Raw genomic sequence first — 21,757 nt, 5'->3', positions numbered from 1 at the left:
TTGGGGGGGGGTTGCAGAGATGCAGGGGGCCAGGTATCACTCCAGAATGGTAGGTAAGCGGGGTCTCTCTGGGGTCAGATTGGCTCCAAAATGGCACATTTGAATGGAGAGTCTAAAATTGAGTCAGCCCTCTGTGGGAATCTTGGGAACTGAGCTAGACTGGTCTGTAAGAAAAAGCAAAATACTGCGGATGCTGGAAATTTGAAACAAAAACAGAAAGTGCTGGAAAAACGCAACGGGTCTGGCAGCATCTGTGGAGTGAGAAACAGGGTTAACGTTTCGAGTCGGAGTGACTCTTTGTCAGAACTGCAGGGTTGATAACTGAATAGCCAGGCCTGCTAGTTGCTGAGTAGATCTGTCACTGTGTTAGGATTTTCTTCCCCATTATCACTGGCTCACCTTGGATTTCAGTTTCCTAAGCTGGACATTACTGGACAAGCAACAAGAAACTTACTCACATCACATGCTTGTAACCTCGATGAGTTTTGCTGGTTAAATTCCAACAGTAAATCCTACCGGAACTTTCAGAACTCAGAGCCCTGATTGTCACTGAAACACCCCTGAGTTCTCACTGCGAATAAATAAGATGGGTATGTTCTTACAGAGATAAAGTATGTACCATTGTGATGATGGGGGTCCTCAGTGGATTCCCCTCCCATCCCCCCGCTTACTGCTGCATTCCAAGTGACCATGTTGATGGTAGTTGCTGGACTGCAGGCAATGGCAGAGAGTGACCCTGGCCTCCCCCAGTGAAAGGAGAATGCCATGTAGAGGCCTCCACCCCTGTCATTCTGGCCCCCTCATATCTCCTGATGTAAGCTGAGGTTTATCGGGGTGCCAATGTGCCAAGCTTTGGATTTCTATGCTTGCACAGGAACAAGAGAGTGAGCACATCCTGAGTGGGGCACAGCCAGATTGTGGCTGTGGGTAATCGGAATTTGCTGCAAAGCGGGAATTGAACTGCTAAGTCTTTCTCTTTAATTTCTCTTTAATTTTTGTAAGTTCAGTAGTCTAGTTAAAAGGTTGATAAGGTAGTTGACTCAGCTGACTGTGTGACAGTTAACAGTCAATCACCTGAAGCCTGATCAGCGCCTGAATAGGGGTTAACTACTATTTGAAGCTTAACTAGTCCTGAGTCAACTCAACTCTATTTAAGAAAGGGACGATCTGGAAGCACAGTACAGTTTAAGATCTTTTTGTGGTTTATAGTTTGTATATTCTATAGCAACGAGGATCAGGAAAGAAGGGCCCTAGAGTAATTGATTTAAAAGGTTTAATTTAAAGGGATAAGTCATGGCGGAGAGCTCAAAGCCGTGGTGTGCTCCTCATGCTCCATGTGGGAAGCCGGAGACGTTTCCAATGCCCGGGACCAGCACATGTGCAGGAAGTGTATCCAGCTGCAGCTCCTGGAAACTCTGGTTTCAGAGCTGGAACAGCGGCTGGGGACATTGTGGAGCATCCGCGAGTCTGAGAGCATGGATAGCACGTTTAGAGAGGTGGCCACACCGCAGCTGAAGGGACTTGAAGGAAGGGAATGGGTGACCACTGGGCAGTCCAAGAGAAACAGGCAGGTAGTTCAGGAGTCCCCTGGGGTCCTGCTCACAAATCGGTATTCCGTTTTGGAGGCTGATGAGGGTGCTGGTTCCTCCAGGGAGTGCAGACAGAGCCAGGCTTCTGGCACTACAAGCAGCCTGTCTGTATAGGAGGGGAGGAAGGGAGCAAGAGCAATAGTAACTGGGGATTCTATCGTCAGGGGAACAGATAGGCGCTACTGTGGCCGACAACATGACTCCAGGATGGTGTGTTGCCTCCCTGGTGAGAGGGTCCGGGATGTCACTGAACGGCTGCAGGGCATCCTGAAGGGAGAGGGTGATAAAGCAGAGGTCAAGGTACTTAGGTAGAAAGAAGGATGAGGTCTTGCATCAAGAATTCAGGGAGTTCGGCAGTAGACTAAAAAGCAAGACCTCTCGGGTTGTAATCTCTGGATTACTCCCAGTGCCACATGCTAGTGAGTTCAGAAATAGGAGAATAGCGCAGATGAATATGTGGCTTAAGAGTTGGTGCAGGAGGGAGGGTTTCAGATTCCTCGATCACTGGGACTGTTTCTGGGGAAGGTGGGACCTGTACAAGCGGGATGGTCTACATCTGAACCAGAGCGAGATTAACATCCTTGTGGGTGGGTTAGCTAGTGCTGTTGGAAGGAGTTTAAACTAATTCGGCAGGGGGAGAGGACACAGAATGTTGGCAGAATAGAGAAACATCATAATACTGTAAAACAATCAAGTCAGAGGGAGTACAGCTACATTAAGCTTCAAGGGAGTAAGGCAAGGCTGGATGGCCTCTACTTTAATGCCAGGAGTATTACAGGTAAACGGGTGAGTTAAGGGTGAGGATTGACATGTGGAATTGTGATATAGTAGCCATCACTGAGACGTGGTTGAGGGAGGGGCAGGATTGGCAGCTCAACATTCCGGAATATAGAATCTTCAGGCAAGACAGGGGAGGGGGTAAAAGAGGAGGAGACATTGCATTATTAGTTAAGGAGCCAGTTACTGCAGTAAGGAGAGATGATATCTTGGAGGGGGCAGCGAATGAAGCTTTGTGGGTCGAGCTTAGGAATAAAAAAGGGGCAGCCACATTGTAAGGTGTTTATTATAGACTCCCAGGTAGTCAGCGGGAAATTGAGGAGCAAATATGTGCACAATTTGTGGAGGTGTGTAAAAACAATAGCAATAGGGTAATTATATCAGGTGATTTCAACTTTCCCAACATTAATTGGGATAGACATAGTGTTAAGGGCTTGGATGGAATGGATTTTTTGAAATGTGTACAGGAGATCTTTTTAGGTCAATATGTAGAGGGTCCAACAAGGGATGGTGCATTGCTGGACCTAATTCTGGGGAATGAAGCCGGACAGGTGGCTGAGGTGGTGGTGGGGGAGCATTTTAGTGATAGTGACCACAACATGGTACAATTTAAGCTTGCTATGGACAAAGTAATAGACAAGTTGCAAAAAAATGTTTTGGATTGGGGGCGAATGGATTTTAGTAAAATAAGGCATGATCTGGCCAAGGTAGACTGGGAACAGTTACTTGTGGGGAAACTTACAGAGGAGCAGTGGGGACTGTTCAAAAAGGAAATGGGGAGGGTACAGGCTCAACATGTTCCCTCTAGGGTGATAGGAAGGAGTAACAAGCCCAGAGAACCATGGATGACCAGAGTTATTCAGGTTACGATGAGAAGGAAAAGAGAGGCTTTTAGCAGGTACAAGGGAAGCAAATCAGCAGAGGCATTAGTGGAGTACAGAAAGTGCAGGGTGGAGCTTAAGAAAGCAATTAGGAGAGCAAAGAGGGGATATGAGAAAGCTCTGGCTGGTAAAAGTAGGGAAAATCCCAAGATATTCTATAAGTATATCAATGGGAAGAGGATAACCAGGGAAAGAGTAGGGCCCATTAGTGACCAAGGGGGCAATCTATGGGTGGAGCCAAAGGACATCGCTAGAGTGTTGAATGAATACTTCACATCCGTCTTCACCCAAGAGAATGAGGATGAAGGTATCGAACTTGGAGAGAGAGACTGTGAGGTTCTTAAGCAAATTGATATAGGGAGTGACAAGGTATTGGAGGTGTTGGCAGGCTTAAAAGTGGACAAATATCCAGGTCCAGATGATTTGTGCCCCAGACTGCTGAGGGGGGAAATGGACGAGATCGAAGGGGCTCTGACCTGAATTTTTAATTCCTCTCTGGCCACGGGGGAGGTGCCAGAGGACTGGAGAACAGCTAATGTGGTTCCGCTATTTAAGAAGGGTTGTAGAGATAAGCCAGGGAACTACAGGCCAGTGGGTCTCACATCAGTGGTAGGGAAACTATTGGAGAAATTTCTGAAGGAGAATATCTATCTCCCCTTGGAGAGGCAAGGTTTGATCAGGGATAGTCAGCATGGCTTTGTCAGAGGGAGGTCATGCCTAACAAATTTGATTGAATGTTTTGAGGAGATGACCAGGTGTGTAGATGAGGGTAGCGCAGTTGATGCAGTTTATATGGATTTCAGCAAAGCCTTTGACAAGGTCAGACTTATAAAGATGACAAAGGCACATGGAACACAGGGTAATTTGATAAGGTGGATTTAAAATTGGCTTAGTTGTAGGAGACAGAGGGTGATGACAGAAGGCTGCTTTAGTGACTGGAAGCCAGTGTCCAGTGGTGTACCACAGGGATCTGTGCTGGGTCCCCTATTGTTTGTCATTTATATAAACAACATAGATGACTATGTGGGGGGGTAGGATTAGTAAGTTTGTGGACGACACAAAGATTGGCCGGGTGGTTAACAGTGAGGTTGAGTGTCTTGGGCTACAGGAAGATATAGACGGGATGGTCAAATTGGCAGATAAGTGGCAGATGGAATTTAACCCTGAAAAGTGTGAGGTGATACACTTTGGAAGGAGTAATTTGACAAGGAAGTATTCAATGACCAGCATGACACTAGGAAGTTCTGAGGAACAAAAGGACCTTGGGCATGTGTGTCCATAGATCTCTGAAGTCAGAGGGGCATGTTAGTGGGGTGGTGAAAAAGGCATATGGGACACTTGCCTTTATCAATCGAGGCATAGATTACAAAAGTAGGGAGGTGATGTTGGAGTTGTATAGAACCTTGGTGAGGCCACAGCTGGAGTACTGTGTGCAGTTCTGGTCACCACATTATAGGAAGGATGTATTGCACTGGAGGGGGTGCAGAGGAGATTCACCAGGATGTTGGTTGGGATGAAACGTTTAAGTTATGAAGAGAGGTTTGGATAGACTTGGGTTGTTTTCATTGGAGCAGAGAAAACCGAGGGGCGACCTGATCGAGATGTACAAGATTATGAGGGGCTTGGACAGGGTGGATAGGGAGCAGCTGTTCCCCTTAGTCGAAGGCACAATCATGAGGGGACATAAGTTCAAGGTGAGGGGCAGGAGGTTTAGGGGGGATGTGAGGAAAAACTTTTTTACCCAGAGGGTGGTGAGGGTCTGGAATGCGCTGCCTGGGAGGGTGGTGGAGGCGGGTTGCCTCACATCCTTTAAAAAGTACCTGGATGAGTACTTGGCACATCATAACATTCAAGGCTATGGGCCAAGTGCTGGTAAATGGGATTAGGTAGGTAGGTCAGGTGTTTCTCACGTGTCGGTGCAGACTCGATGGGCCGAAGGGCCTCTTCTGCACTGTGTGATTCTGTGATTCTGTGAACCTTCAGAACTCAGAGCCCTGATTGTCACTGAAACACCCCTGAGTTCACTGCAATTAAATAAGATGAGTATGTTCTTACAGAGATAAAGTATGTACCATTGTGATGATGGGGGTCCTCAGTGGATTCCCCTCCCGTCCCCCCGCTTACTGTTGCATACCAAGTGACCATGTTGATGATAGTTGCTGGACTGCAGGAAATGGCAGAGAGTGACCCTGGCCTCCCCCAGTGAAAGGAGAATGCCATGTAGAGGCCTCCACCCCTGTCATTCTGGCCCTCTCATATCTCCTGATGTAAGCTGAGGTTTATCGGGGTGCCAATGTGCCAAGCTTTGGATTTCTGCGCTGGCAGCCTCTCACGGCACTGGCACAGCACTCCCAAATCTTTGTATCAGGTAATGATCAACTGTCTCTTGTGAACTAGCCTCCTGTTTTAACAGAAAATGAAATATTTTATTCTATCCTTCCGTACACTGCTCCTCTCCCCCTATGGCAGCTGATGGTGCTGGGACCAGTCACGGGCATATTCCCCTCGAAAAAAATCAGAATCTTTATATTAAAATTAGTGCTTTCTGATTCATTCAATGAATTTTTATTTAATTTCACAATTGATATAAATTTAATGTTAAAGAAATGATAGAAAAAAGGTAAGATTTTGATTCATCCATTTTTCAAAATACTGACCAGCCCACAATTTCTCCCAAAACTATCTCAACAATCACCTTCCCTTTCACGGAGACCCTTGTTATGTTCCCCCCTTTATGGAACTAATCTACTACGCTCATCATCAGCTTAACTCTCAGAAGCAATTCGTGTGGCACTACCACAGTGCTAAATGGTATAGATTTCGAACAGATCCAGCAGCTCCATGAGGCACTGTGGGTCATCAGCAGCAGCAGAATTGTATTCAAACACAATCTGTAACCTCACAGCCCGGCATATCCCCCACTCTACCATTCCCATCAAACCAGGGGATCAACCCTGGTTCAATGAAGAGTGCAGAAGGGCATGCCAGAAGCAGCACCAGGCATACCTAAAAATGAGGTGTCAACTCAGGTGTCTCACTCCAATACCCTCCTGACAGGGTTTCCCACATCATCGCTGTGTGTTGTGTCCTTCACAAACTGGCAATGCAAAGAGGTGAGCCCCTGCCAGAGGATGAACTGGAGGAGGATGAGAGCTCATCGGAGGATGAAGATCCGTAGGCCCAGATACCTCAGGAGGCTGTTGAGGGTCAGTATGAGTGTGATCACGCCATGGATGAAGGAAGGCGTGGGAGATGTGCCCATGATACTTTAATCACTGCCAGGTTCCAGGAAGAGTAAAGTTAAGTGAGGGAATATGGTCACATCTCTCCTCACCCTCAGTGCCATTTACTTTCACCTCAGGGGATGTCCACCCACTTGCAGCGAGAACAAGTCCCACATTCACACATGTGAGCTCCGACCTCATGAATCATCAGGTCATGACCTTTGCTTTGGTCCATGGGACCCTGTGAGTGAGGTCACTCTGGGAACTGAGAGTCCACTTAGGAACAAGAGCGATGTGCGAGAAGACTTGAAGCTTTCGCTGCCATCTAATGATGTAAACCCTGCCGTGACTGAAAGGTGGACCTGCCTGGGGATCTCCCCCTCCCGTGTGTGTCGTTTCTTCTGTCACTACCACTGAGGAGACACAGATGCCGCTAGATTATCAATGCTGATGAGCTGCCCTCACTCGATGGTGTTCCTGAAGGAAAAAGGATTAAAAACACTTAAATCACACGTTTCCAATAAAGATTTAAACACATCTCCCTGATGTCACACAAGTGGCGCAGACACTAGTTCAACTGAGGTTGACATCACAGGAAAGTGAATCTCACAGTGGGACACTATCACCGAGTGGGAGGAACGCTAAACCCCAAAATAAGAGGATTCCAAAGTACAAAATCTCAACACCTTCAATTGACAGGAACATTCACATAACCATCGAATATATTTACAAAAGTGTAATATCTTCACATGTCTAACTCAGCCGTGACCCAAAAGAGACGTCAGGTTGTCTTAACTTTCCTATCTCTGCTGCCTGGGTGCAGCCCCGACACCCACAGCAGAGGTGGGGGCAGCTGCTGACTGCCGGGTCCTGATGTCTGTGGTGACCTTGGTGGACGTCCTCTGGTGACCCGAGGCCTGCAAGGCTCCGGCCTGATAAGGGTCACCTGCTCAGGGGCAGAAGTGTCCTCGGTGGCCTGAGAAGCTGCAGTGGATGGGGTCACAGGCAGAGGGGGCTGTGAGCGGCTGCACACCTCGGGGTGTCCTGAGAGGAGACCCCCGGGGGGTCCGGCTGATGCTCATCCTCCCTGTGGGTGCCCGAGGGCCCCACCCTGACTCCTCCAGGAGGTGGTGCCCCCGGAGGGGGGTCAAGGTTCCTCCTCCCCATGTCGTCTACATCCTGATGGTGCCCCCAGGGTGTGTGAGTGCCGGAGACCTGGGCTGTCCCTGCCTCCGACTGCTGCTGGGACGTGTCAGTGAGGTGTTCCCCAGAAAGTGAGCCCAAAGCCTAATCTACAGCTGTGTCTCACCGACGTGTGTGTCTCTGAGGGTGTGTGTGAGCACCGGGATGGTTCTCCCAGAGCTTCCTCCTCGGGTGAAGTCTGGGGGCTCGAACTGGTGGTGCTGGACTGGCTTGTGGGGCCTCGATGGTGCCTCGAAAATAGAAAAGGGAGTTTCGGTTAATGGGCATGAGCTGGATCAGACTGCACGTGACTCACTGTCAATGTCAGGGTTTGATGAAGTGATGGAGCTGTGATCTGTACTGGGTTGGGTGGGAGAGACCGATCTCCCCTTCCCCACAGGAGTGATCCCTGCCCTCCCCAGTCAGCTCGACTGCAGCCCCCTCAAACTCAACGAGGGTGACGATGTCGGCTGTCCCTCCCCCGGTCTGCACACCCTCGTGCCTGTTGTGTGCCAGCTTGGCCTGTATGAAGGAGAAAGAAAGGCCGGTGATGAGACGGGATGGAGCAGAGGTTGGGTGAGGTGCGTGTCCCCTGTGTGTGGTGACCTCTCCCCGGAAGGGCCCGTGGATGGAGTGTGAGCAACATGCTCGATGGGACGGTGGTGATGTGAAAGTCTGGGTGAGAGAATGAGTGTCGATACGTGTCTCCCCGGTAACGGTTGTGTGAGATCCCTGAAGAGAGGCGCTGTTTGAGTCCATGATGCCACCATGAGGGTTTGATATTGGAGGGAGTTGAAGGATGACTTAACCTGGCAGAGCGGGTGAGACTATTCATCCTCTTCCTGCACCGGCTGGCATTTTGGCTGCAGTTGCCAGTCACGCTGACCTGCTCTGCTACAGCCTGGGAGGTGAGGCCGCTGTGATTCCTGCAGCCACCCCTGGGATAGAGCACACGTCATAGCGCCTACACCCTTCTGACCGAGGTCTGGAGGGCCTGGTGGGTGAAGCGGGGTTCTGCCTTCTTCAAGCTCTTGGCCTTCCACTTCTGGCTGCCACAGAAGGGCTGGAGAGAGTGACTTTAAGTGTTAGACTGGCCTTTAAATATGGCACCGGGACCCTCGAATCCACCAGCTGATGGCGGGCGGACGAATCAGCTCCCGACCTGCCAGGTGTATCGGACCGATGGGTGTCTTTGCATAATTAATGACCCGCCAAGCTCAGAATCAGGCCCGAGTTCCCCCCATTCCAGACAACAGGGTGGGCCCACCAGCACACTTAGTCTCATGAAGTGAAACTTCCACCCAGTGAGTGGGCAAGAGCATGGCAGATGGAATATAATCGGAAAAATGTGAACTTATCCATTTTGGTAGGAGGAACAGATGTGCAGAGTATTTTTTAAACAGTAAGAGATTAGAAAGTGTAGGTGTACAAAGGGACCTGGGTGTCCTCATCAATAAGTGACTGAAAGCTAACAGGCCAGTGCAGCAGGCGATTAGGAAGGTTAATGGAATGTTAGCCTTTATCACAAGAGGAATGAGTACAGGAGTAGCAAAGTCTTGCTTCAATTGTATAGAAACTTGGTTAGACCACACCTGGAATACTGTGTGCAGTTTTGGACCCCTTATCTTATGAAGGATATTATTGCCTTAGAGGGAGGTTCACCAGACTTGTTCCCAAGGTGGCGGGACTGTCTTATGAAGACAGATTGGGGAAACTGGGCCTGTATTCTCTAGAGTTTCGAAGAATGAGAGGTGATCTCATTGAAACCTACAAAATACTTAAAGGAATAGACAAGGTATACACAGGTAAGATGTTTCCCCTGGCTGGGGAACCTAGAACCAGGGGACACAGTTTCATAATAAGGGGGAAGCCTCTTAAGACCGAGATGAGGAGAAATTTCTTCACTCAGAGGGTTGTGAACCTTTGGAATTCTCTACCCCAGAGGCTGTGGAAGCTCAGTTATTGAGTATGTTTAAAGCCGAGATTGACAGATCTCTAAATACCAGTGATATAAAAGGATATGGGGATAGTGTGGGGAAGAAGGATTTGAAGTGGATGATCAGCCATGATCGTATTGAATGGTGGAGCAGGCTCAATGGGCTGAATGGCCTACTCCTGTTTCTGTGTTCCTATGTTCAAACACAGTATCAATGTGTTGCTTCCATTTTGTACACTGGTCATCCTTAATACCTTACATTGCTAACTGAGTGGCAACTCATGTGCAGTAATGGGAAATGTTATTGATTCCAGCTCATAAATGACTTGCTTCATTCAGGTCAAAATCATTTCGATCAGCATCCTTTAGGGTAAATTTTCAGAGTTCCCAGTTCCAACAAAATCAATAAGCAGAAAGGGGATCAACTGGCTGTTTAATGATCTCGTTGAGCCAGAACTTGATTATGGGTGAAGAATCCCCAGCAATTTACCCTCGATAGCAGACACAGTGGTGATTTTCATCTCAACTGTGTGAACTGGAATCAACCCTGGTGCCAGATAGAAAATGACACAGGCCTAACTCATTGTGCCACCTTGTCCTCCAACTACCACATTTTAAGGTATTCCTCCTGGTTGCGCAAATTAAATTGGAGATATTAGTCACACTGGAGTACATGGACAAAGCTAGAGTTTAGCATCTCAGCTCAGCTAGCAGTGAGGCCAGATATGATATAAGGACAAAAGGTGCTGGAAATACTCAGCAGGTCAGCAGCATCTGCAGAGAGAAACAGAGTTAATGACCTTTCAACAGAACCATTAGCCAGACATGAAAGTGCTCCGGTTCAAGATGTGTATAAAGAGGGCATGAAGATAGGTTGAATCTTGCTAATGTGATTTTCACTTTGTTTTCTAATCAGGAGAAGGGCAACATGGCTGGGAAGAAGAAGGAAATAACACTACAGGTAGGCCTCAAAAAGGGAAAAAACAGATCGAAAGGTTCCGTTTTATTTATTACTCATTTTTATCAGCAGCTTCATAGATTGTAAAACTGTTCCCAGTTATGTTTATGACAGGTTTCCATCCAAAGAATGATGGATTTTTCAAGCAGTGTGAGTTCGGTACATCTCTTCCAGTTGTATGTGAAGATCGTAATGCAAGGCTGAGGTGGGGGGGCGGGGGGGAGTCATTTTAACCCTCGATGAATGACCTGTTGGGGGTTGGGGGGGGAAGGTGTGAAGGTAAGAATCATTAAAATCTCTAACCCAACCTTAACCCACTGTGTTCAGGTGCAAGTAACCTGGGAGAGATGCTGGTGTCGTGGGCAGAAGTCCAGGCTCAGGCAGTATGGGTTCAAACCGCAGCACAGCTGCTGGTGGAATTTAAATTCAGTAACATCTGGAATATAAAGCTAGTCTCGGTATGATGAACATGACAGCTATTGTTGGCTGTTGTGAAGGAAATCTACCATCCTTACCTGGTCTGAAGGCTGACTCTTAACTGCCCCTCTGAAATGGCTGAGCAAGCCACTCAGTTCAAGGGCAATTAGAAATGGGCAACAAATGCTGGCCTTGCCAGCGACACCCACACCCCATGAAATAATATTTAAAGAGACTTCGCTAGCACATGACAATGCTTCACTTTTCAAATGGCTTCAACAGGGATTTGAATATAACGCTTTGAGCATGGGTTTCCTGGAGTTCGGGGAACTTGCCAGTGAAATGGGGGCAAGGTGAAGCACTACCCCATGAGGGTGTTTAAAATTGAGATCACTGGATCTCAATAAAAGCTCCTCAGTTCCCTCTGGTAAATGTTTTGTAGAGTTCTTGTGTCAGCATAGACACTTTTGAGAAGTTTAGAGGCTTTCAAATGGACAACATCAGGATGGGGCCTGCCATGGATGTTTTAGTTAGGCCTCCTTGTCCTATGTCCTATCACCATTCCTGGCAACAATATCGTACTGTGATGGTTTCTGCAGGGGCACAAGAGAGAGGTGCAGAAAACACACCCTGAGAACATGGATATGGAGAAGAGCTGAGAAAGGAGCAGCAAAGCAGTGAGGGTCACAGGAGAGGCTGCACAGACAAAGGCTCACCTTCCTTAACGTATCGGAGGATCATGACTTCCATAGGCTCAGGTTAACATGCAGGTGGTCACAGATATCTGCAACCTCCATCAAGATGAACTCCTCCCTGCTGAACCCAATGGCCACACTTTATCCTTTGCCTCAGTTTCTTTGCCTCTGGCTGCTTCCAGTGGACCACCAGAGACACCGCGAGAGTCTCACCGTAAGCTGCTGGCAAACGGACCCTGCAGGCGGAGGGTGGATTGTTTTCCAGGGCGATGATTAACCTGACCTTCCCCTGTGACGGCAATTGCCAGAACGAGCAGGAACTCTCTGTCTGGCTTCTCACAGGTACAAGCTACCATCAATTACACATAATGGCAAGCCAAGGATCACCTCCCCAGCTCCCCCCAACCCATCAGGAGCTTTTATCAGCCATGGGGGGTTTTATTCCGTCAGTGTAGAACTGCTGGGCAACGTAGAACAGATGTTCATGTAGGTGCCCTGGCAGCTGTCATTTCCTTTAGCCCAACCTTGCTGAGATTTTAATGACCAGGGAAATATCTTAAGGGCTGGCTGTTTGGACACAAGGGACTTCAAACTTGACTCATGACACTTGTGATGAACCTGCCAATGAGGCCAATGGGCACGACAGTCAGAGCCACATGACCACCGCCGGCAATGACAGGTTCTCACTCCGCAACACCCAAATCCACTGCATTCGTTATCCATTCCTGGAAAAGCACCATTTCCATGGCGGCTAGGCTCTCATTCACCATCACCTCGCTGCTTCATCATGCCAGGTGCCATATTTTAAGTGCAGCCATGCGCATCTCCCAGTGCATCCAGCCCACAACTGCTTCATGGAAGACATGGCCCCAATAGGCAGCAGCTCCTGCAATCCAGCATGGGAGGCAGTGACAGCGGTGGTCAGTGCCAACGCCCTGCAGAAGTGGACAGCCACCCAGAGCCGCAAGAGGATGAATGATCTCTTCTGTTCCACCAGGGTAAGTCACTCTTCTTATCACTCCCAACTCCCACACTCACAAACCCATCACACCCCCACAGGGCCCTCACTCACTGCCTGTTCAAGGGACATCACCATTCACTCTCTCACACACCATCATTGTCCTCATCCCATCCATGGGACCACTCACCACCCACACAGGACAGGCATCTTTATCATGGGGCCTTGCAGGTGTCCTGCTGACACTCTCTCCGTCTCTATCCATACAGGACAAGCTGGCACACAACAACATGAGAGGTCACAGGCTGGTGGAGGAATGCCTGAAATCAAGGCCCTCATGGACTTTGAAAACAGAGCCATCCAGCTGGCCGGCGATGACCAGGACCGGTCCTATGCTGACAGTGAGGGTCAGAGCTGCTCTACCAGGTGAGGGTCCAGCAGTGTAACATCCATCAGACAACCATGCTGTGGGTGATGTGTCCCTGTTTCACAGGCACTGCCGTGCACTCATTATCTCCCCTTGCTTTCACTGACACATCTGCCAAACAGCCGACAGAGTCCATGACTCAGGGACTCTAATCAAACCCTGAAGAAACCTCTGTAGAGGAATCTGGAGACACCCTCCCTGAAGTCCCATCACAGCCTCACCCACACCCTCCACCAGCGCAGAGACACACACCTCGGTGGGACCCAGCTTTAGAGTAGCCTCAGGATCACAATCTGGTGAGCACATCGCACAGTCTGATCCACAGCAGGTGGAGGCAGGGACTTCCCAGGTCCCCGACACTCGGAGGAGCTGCTGGAGGCCAGAACGTTGCTGAGTCCGAGTCAGATGATGAGCCTCTGGACTCGGTCATGTCACAGGTGCTGGAGCTGCAAAGACAAGCTCGGGAACATCAGGAAGGGATGTCTGCTGTACTCCTCAGATTGTAAGGCACGATGGAGGAGTCTGTCCACCTTCAGTCTGAGGTGGTAGCGCCGACATTGCCAATGCACTGAGGTCAACACTGGCAGGGTGGCGGCTGCCATGGAGACCTTGGTCCAGGATGTCACTCCTGCCCTGCTGCATGGGCTCAACTCCATCACTGACACCATAGTTGGCCTCCAACAGTGTGTACGCGAGAGGGGTTCTGGGCAGCTCGGTCTCACTCCAGCTCCCCCTGCTCCTCAAGGGGTCAGCCTGGGGCCCTCGGACACCCATAGGGAGGAGGGTCAGCAGGTACACACTCCGGGCCCATCCATCCAGGTGTCCGGCCCATCCGAATCCCCTCTTCCTGTGACCCCAGCAGCTCCAGCTCCACAGGCCGAGGAGGGTGTCACTGACACACAGCAGGACCCCGAAAGCAGGCCGGGGACCTCCAGGTCTCAGCCCTCCAGGGGACGCCCGCCAAGGTCATCACAGACAGGGTGTCACAGACAGGGGGTCACAGACAGGGTGTCACAGACAGGGGGTCACAGACAGGGTGTCACAGTCAGGGTGTCACAGACAGGGGGTCACAGTCAGGGTGTCACAGACAGGGGGTCACAGTCAGCATCTGCCCCCACCTCCTCTGTGGATGTCCGGGGAGCAAATTGAAAAGCAGCCCCTTAAAGGGAAACTGCAAAAACAAGGACAAAACTTAAAGGAAACTTGCAAACATTAACTTAAAATGTGATTAAAGGTGTCGATAAAAGACCCCAGTCCCCGCGGTGCCCACCGAGCACAGAGGCCTCGACGGTGCCAGCAGACACCGCGTGCTCCCCCTCCAGGGACATCCGGCCGTGAACGTAGCCGGGGAAGAGGGGCAGACAGTCGGGACGGCACTCCCCCCTCGATCGCCGGCTGTCTGGACCTGTTAATGGTCGAATTGGCCAGGCCCAGGAGCAGGTTCACGAGGAGGTCCTCCCCCCCCCCCACCCACCCCCTCCGCACCGGGTGTCCGTAGATCAGGAACGTGGGGCTGAGGTGCAAACAAAACATCAGTAAAAGGTTTTATAAATAACTGAAAAGGGAGTGCAGCCTCCAACACCCGATATAAACATGGCCCACGGACTCCACAAGGCCGCAAAACGGGGCAGGAATCCTGGGAGGCCGTGAACCGACACGTTCTCCGATTGTGGGGATCTGCTCCGTGCAACCCCCCCACCCCAGCTCCCCGACGGAAAGCAGGAGGACACCCCCCAGGTAGAGGGCCCCCCAATGGGGACCTCCGCCACTGGACAGTAACTAGGCAGCCAGAGTGTGTCCGGGCGGTGGGCGAAGGTCCGGAAGTGAAGGGTGTGCAGCAGCAGCCTGTACAGGAAACCCCCCCACTCCGTGCTAAAGGACACGCAGGGCCTTTCCCCGAGGCAGCTCGGGTTGCGGGGCACCGCCTCCGAGGGAGGGTTCGGGGTTTGGGGCCAATGTGGAATTCTGTCTGGACAGGGGAACGTTCAGCAGGAAGACCACCGCACGCCTGGGCCAGCTCGAGACCCAGTATAACGTCAGGGCCGAGCACGACCGTCCTGAGGTCTCGAATGGCACCGGCCACGAGCCGGACATTCACGGTCACGCGATGCACCAACTCCTGGGGAATCGTCCAGCCCAGTCCTCCGCCACCCAGCACGTCCCCGATCCTGGTCACCCCTGCGGCGACAGCCCTCCTCTCCGCCAACCACTGAAAAGGCCGGAGGGGCGGATTCCTGAGCAGCGGCTCTCTGACGATAGCCGCTACTCCTGACGGGGGAGAGCTGCATCGCGAGGCGACCACGTTCCAGACTTTGATCAGGTCCTGGTAAAAGACGGGCAACGCCTGCAAGGAGCCACTGAGGCCCATCTGTTCTATAAACAGGAGCTGCACGTCATAATTCAGGCCGTGCACCTGATGGAAGAAATACGTCATCAGGGCATACCATCTAGGAGGAGGCTCGACGTAGAGGTATCGCTGCAGGGTCTGAAGGCGGAAAGTCGCCACCTGTGTGCGTAGGCACACTAGCGCCTGACCACCCTCCCTAAGCGGGAGACTCAGAACCTCGGCAGCGACCCAGTGCAGTCTGGGGGAGGGGTCAAAGTGACCAGCCGATATCACAACATGGCGGCGATCAGCTGGTTTATGACCAGAACTCGACCTCGGTAAGATAGCACTCGGAGCAGTCCTGTCCAGCGCCGCAGGCTAGCGGTGACTTTCGTCTCCAGCTCCTGCCAGTTTGCCGGCCAGGATTCCTCAGCGGGGCAGAGATGGACGTCAGACCTCAGGAAGGACACCACCTTCCTGTACGCGTGCGAGGCCGCAGCAATGGCCGAGGAGCCGACAGCCCTGGCCAAAACCTTCAGGCATGTGCTCATCTCGGGGCGACTCTAGCTCTTTATCCCCGGGGCCTTTGTAAGGAGGTGGAAAGGTGACAGGGCCGCAGGAGTAGCAGAGGCCCCAGATCCAGCAACTCCCGCGTAGATCTACATAGGGAGCCCGGTTACCGGTGATAGTGCCACCTCCACAGCTGCTCCAGGGAGCCCGGTTACCGGTGATAGTGCCACCTCCACAGCTGCTCTGGAGAGCCCGATTACCGGTGATAGTGCCACCTCCACAGCTGCTCTGGAGAGCCCGGTTACCGGTGATAGTTCCACCTCCACAGCTGCTGCAGGGGGCCCGGTTACCGGTGATAGTGCCACCTCCACAGCTGCTCTGGAGAGTCCGGTTACCGGTGATAGTGCCACCTCCACAGCTGCTCTGGAGAGCCCGGTTACCTGTGATAGTGCCACCTCCACAGCTGCTCTGGAGAGCCCGGTTACCTGTGATAGTGCCACCTCCACAGCTGCTCTGGAGAGCCTGGTTACCTGTGATAGTGCCACCTCCACAGCTGCTCTGGAGAGCCCGGTTGCCGGTGATAGTGCAACCTCCACAGCTGCTCTGGAGAGCCCGGATACCGGTGATAGTGCCGCCTCCACAGCTGCTCTGGAGAGCCCGGTTGCCGGTGATAGTGCTACCTCCACAGCTGCTCTGGAGAGCCCGGTTACCTGTGATAGTGCCACCTCCACAGCTGCTCTGGAGAGCCCGGTTACCTGTGATAGTGCCACCTCCACAGCTGCTCTGGAGAGCCCGGTTACCTGGGATAGTGCCACCTCCACAGCTGCTCTGGAGAGCCCGGTTGCCGGTGATAGTGCAACCTCCACAGCTGCTCTGGAGAGCCCGGATACCGGTGATAGTGCCGCCTCCACAGCTGCTCTGGAGAGCCCGGTTGCCGGTGATAGTGCAACCTCCACAGCTGCTCCGGAGAGTCCAGTTACCAGTGATAGTGCCACCTCCACAGCTGCTCCGGAGAGTCCGGTTACCGGTGATAGTGCCACCACCACAGCTTGCTCCGGAGAGTCCAGTTACCGGTGAGAGTGCAACCTCCACAGCTGCTCTGGAGAGCCCGGTTACCGGTGACAGTGCAACCTCCACAGCTGCTCCAGGGAGCCCGGTTACCGGTGATAGTGCCACCTCCACAGCTGCTGCAGGGGGCCCCGTTACTGGTGATAGTGCCACCTCCACAGCTGCTGCAGGGAGCCCGGTTACTGGTGCTAGTGCCACCTCCACAGCTGCTGCAGGGGCCAGGTTACCGGTGATAGTGCCACCTCCACAGCTGCCCCCGAGAGCCCGGTTACCGGTGATAGTGCCGCCTCCACAGCTGCTCCGGAGAGTCCGGTTACTGGTGATAGTGCCACCTCCACAGCTGCTCTGGAGAGTCAGGTTACCAGTGATAGTGCCACCTCCACAGCTGCTCCAGGGAGTCCGGTTACCGGTGATAGTGCCGCCTCCACAGCTGCTCCAGGGAGTCCGGTTACCGGTGATAGTTCCACCTCCACAGCTGCTCTGGAGAGTCCAGTTACCGGTGATAGTGCCACCTCCACAGCTGCTCCTGAGAGCCCGGTTACCGGCGATAGTGCCGCCTCCACAGTTGCTCCAGAGAGCCCGGTTACCGGTGATAGTGCCACCTCCACAGCTGCTCTGGAGAGTCCGGTTACCGGTGATAGTGCCACCTCCACAGCTGCTCCGGTGAGCCCGGATACCGGTGATAGTGCCACCTCCACAGCTTCCCTGGAGAGCCCGGTTACCGGTGATAGTGCAGCCACCACAGCTGCTGCAGGGAGCCCGGTTACCAGTGATAGTGCCGCCTCCACAGCTTCCCTGGAGAGCCTGGTTACCGGTGATAGTGCCACCTCCACAGCTGCTCTGGAGAGTCCGGTTACCGGTGATAGTGCCACCTCCACAGCTGCTCCAGGGAGCCCGGTTACCGGTGATAGTGTCGCCTCCACAGCTGCTTTGGAGAGCCCGGTTACCGGTGATAGTGCCACCTCCACAGCTGCCGCATAGAGACCGGTTACCGGTGATAGTGCCACCTCCACAGCTGCTCTGGAGAGTCCGGTTACCGGTGATAGTGCCACCTCCACAGCTGCTCTGGAGAGTCCGGTTACCGGTGATAGTGCCACCTCCACAGCTGCCGCATAGAGTCCGGTTACCGGTGATAGTGCCACCTCCACAGCTGCTCTGGAGAGTCCGGTTACCGGTGATAGTGCCACCTCCACAGCTGCTCAGGAGTGCCCGGTTACCGGTGATAGTGCCACCTCCACAGCTGCCGCATAGAGACCGGTTACCGGTGAGAGTGCAACCTCCACAGCTGCTCTGGAGAGCCCGGTTACCTGTGATAGTGCCACCTCCACAGCTGCTCTGGAGAGCCTGGTTGCCGGTGATAGTGCAACCTCCACAGCTGCTCTGGAGAGCCCGGATACCGGTGATAGTGCCGCCTCCACAGCTGCTCTGGAGAGCCCGGTTACCGGTGATAGTGCAACCTCCACAGCTGCTCTGGAGAGCCCGGTTACCTGTGATAGTGCCACCTCCACAGCTGCTCTGGAGAGCCCGGATACCGGTGATAGTGCCGCCTCCACAGCTGCTCTGGAGAGCCCGGTTACCTGTGATAGTGCAACCTCCACAGCTGCTCTGGAGAGCCCGGTTACCTGTGATAGTGCCACCTCCACAGCTGCTCTGGAGAGTCCGGTTACCTGTGATAGTGCCACCTCCACAGCTGCTCTGGAGAGCCCGGTTACCTGTGATAGTGCCACCTCCACAGCTGCACTGGAGAGCCCGGTTGCCGGTGATAGTGCAACCTCCACAGCTGCTCTGGAGAGCCCGGATACCGGTGATAGTGCCGCCTCCACAGCTGCTCTGGAGAGCCCGGTTGCCGGTGATAGTGCAACCTCCACAGCTGCTCTGGAGAGCCCGGTTACCGGTGATAGTGCCACCTCCACAGCTGCTCCGGAGAGTCCGGTTACCAGTGATAGTGCCACCTCCACAGCTGCTCCGGAGAGTCCGGTTACCGGTGATAGTGCCACCACCACAGCTGCTCCGGAGAGTCCGGTTACCGGTGAGAGTGCAACCTCCACAGGTGCTCTGGAGAGCCCGGTTACCGGTGATAGTGCAACCTCCACAGCTGCTCCAGGGAGCCCGGTTACCGGTGATAGTGCCACCTCCACAGCAGCTGCAGGGGGCCCCGTTACCAGTGATAGTGCCACCTCCACAGCTGCTGCAGGGAGCCCGGTTACTGGTGATAGTGCCACCTCCACAGCTGCTGCAGGGGCCAGGTTACCGGTGATAGTGCCACCTCCACAGCTGCCCCCGAGAGCCCGGTTACCGGTGATAGTGCCGCCTCCACAGCTGCTCCGGAGAGTCCGGTTACCGGTGATAGTGCCACCTCCACAGCTGCTCTGGAGAGTCAGGTTACCAGTGATAGTGCCACCTCCACAGCTGCTCCAGGGAGTCCGGTTACCGGTGATAGTTCCACCTCCACAGCTGCTCTGGAGAGTCCAGTTACCGGTGATAGTGCCACCTCCACAGCTGCTCCTGAGAGCCCGGTTACCGGCGATAGTGCCGCCTCCACAGTTGCTCCGGAGAGCCCGGTTACCGGTGATAGTGCCACCTCCACAGCTGCTCTGGAGAGTCCGGTTACCGGTGATAGTGCCACCTCCACAGCTGCTCCGGTGAGCCCGGATACCGGTGATAGTGCCGCCTCCACAGCTTCCCTGGAGAGCCCGGTTACCGGTGATAGTGCAGCCACCACAGCTGCTGTAGGGAGCCCGGTTACCAGTGATAGTGCCGCCTCCACAGCTTCCCTGGAGAGCCTGGTTACCGGTGATAGTGCCACCTCCACAGCTGCTCTGGAGAGTCCGGTTACCGGTGATAGTGCCACCTCCACAGCTGCTCTGGAGAGTCCGGTTACCGGTGATAGTGCCACCTCCACAGCTGCTCCAGGGAGCCCGGTTACCGGTGATAGTGTCGCCTCCACAGCTGCTTTGGAGAGCCCGGTTACCGGTGATAGTGCCACCTCCACAGCTGCCGCATAGAGACCGGTTACCGGTGATAGTGCCACCTCCACAGCTGCTCTGGAGAGTCCGGTTACCGGTGATAGTGCCACCTCCACAGCTGCTCTGGAGAGTCCGGTTACCGGTGATAGTGCCACCTCCACAGCTGCCGCATAGAGTCCGGTTACCGGTGATAGTGCCACCTCCACAGCTGCTCTGGAGAGTCCGGTTACCGGTGATAGTGCCACCTCCACAGCTGCTCAGGAGTGCCCGGTTACCGGTGATAGTGCCACCTCCACAGCTGCTCTGGAGAGCCTGGTTACTGGTGATAGTGCCACCTGCACAGCTGCCGCAGAGAGTCCGGTTGCCGGTGATAGTGCCACCTCCACAGCTGCTCTGGAGAGTCCGGTTACCGGTGATAGTGCCACCTCCACAGCTGCCCCGAGAGCCCAGTTATCGGTGATAGTGCCGCCTCCACAGCTGCTGCAGGGAGCCCGGTTACCGGTGATATTGCCACCTCCACAGCTGCTCCGGAGAGCCCAGTTAGCGGTGATAGTGCCGCCTCCACAGCTGCTTTGGAGAGCCCGGTTACTGGTGATAGTGCCACCTCCACAGCTGCTGCATAGAGTCCGGTTACCGGTGATAGTGCCACCTCCACAGCTGCTCTGGAGAGTCCGGTTACCGGTGATAGTGCCACCTCCACAGCTGCTGCAGGGAGCCCGGTTACCGGTGATATTGCCACCTCCACAGCTGCTCCGGAGAGCCCAGTTACCGGTGATAGTGCCACTTCCACAGCTGCCCCCGAGAGCCCGGTTACCGGTGATAGTGCCACCTCCACAGCTGCTCCAGTGAGCCCGGTTACCGGTGATAGTGCCACCTCCACAGCTGCTCCGGAGAGTCCGCTTACCGGTGATACTGCCGCCTCCACAGCTGCTGCAGGGAGCCCGGTTACCGGTGATAGTGCCACCTCCACAGCTGCTCCGGGGAGCCCGGTTACCGGTGATAGTGCCACCTCCACAGCTGTCGCATAGAGTCCGGTTACCGGTGATAGTGCCACCTCCACAGCTGCTCTGGAGAGTCCGGTTACCGGTGATTGTGCCACCTCCACAGCTGCTCTGGAGTGCCCGGTTACCTGTGATAGTGCCACCTCCACAGCTGCTCTGGAGAGTCCGGTTACCTGTGATAGTGCAACCTCCACAGCTGCTCAGGAGTGCCCGGTTACCGGTGATAGTGCCACCTCCACAGCTGCTGCAGGGGGCCCGGTTCCCGGTGATATTGCCACCTCCACAGCTGCTCTGGAGTGCACGGTTACCGGTGATAGTGCCACCTCCACAGCTGCTCTGGAGTGCACGGTTACCGGTGATAGTGCCACCTCCACAGCTGCTCCGGAGAGTCCGCTTACCAGTGATAGTGCCACCTCCACAGCTGCTGCAGGGAGCCCGGTTACCGGTGATATTGCCACCTCCACAGCTGCTCCGGAGAGCCCAGTTACCGGTGATAGTGCCACCTCCACGGCTGCTCTGGAGAGTCCGGTTACCGGTGATAGTGCCACCTCCACAGCTGCTCTGGAGAGTCCGGTTACCGGTGATAGTGCCACCTCCACAGCTGCTCTGGAGAGTCCGGTTACCGGTGATAGTGCCACCTCCACAGCTGCTTTGGAGAGCCCGGTTACCGGTGATAATGCCACCTCCACAGCTGCTCCAGGGAGCCCGGTTATCGGTGATAGTGCCGCATCCACAGCTGCTCTGGAGAGCCCGGTTACCGGTGATAGTGCCACCTCCACAGATGCCCCAGGGAGCCCGGTTACCGGTGATAGTGCCACCTCCACAGCTGCCCCAAGGAGCCC

General features: G+C 53.6%; 1 protein-coding gene across 2 annotated transcripts in view; it reads left to right on the top strand.

Moving 5' to 3' along the window:
* nme9 (NME/NM23 family member 9) overlaps positions 1-21,757 on the top strand; it is a 93,684-nt gene that overhangs the window by 9,241 nt on the left and 62,686 nt on the right. For both annotated transcript variants that reach the window (XM_041201311.1, XM_041201310.1), the window contains exon 2: positions 10,506-10,550. In XM_041201311.1, the coding sequence (XP_041057245.1) occupies positions 10,518-10,550 (33 nt within the window). In that variant the 5' untranslated portion in view covers positions 10,506-10,517. The remainder of the gene's footprint in view (positions 1-10,505; positions 10,551-21,757) is intronic.

The sequence above is a fragment of the Carcharodon carcharias genome, chromosome 12, assembly GCF_017639515.1.
Source record: "Carcharodon carcharias isolate sCarCar2 chromosome 12, sCarCar2.pri, whole genome shotgun sequence".
In the NCBI taxonomy this organism is placed as follows: domain Eukaryota; kingdom Metazoa; phylum Chordata; class Chondrichthyes; order Lamniformes; family Lamnidae; genus Carcharodon; species Carcharodon carcharias.
This window is presented reverse-complemented; position numbering and strand designations above follow the sequence as displayed.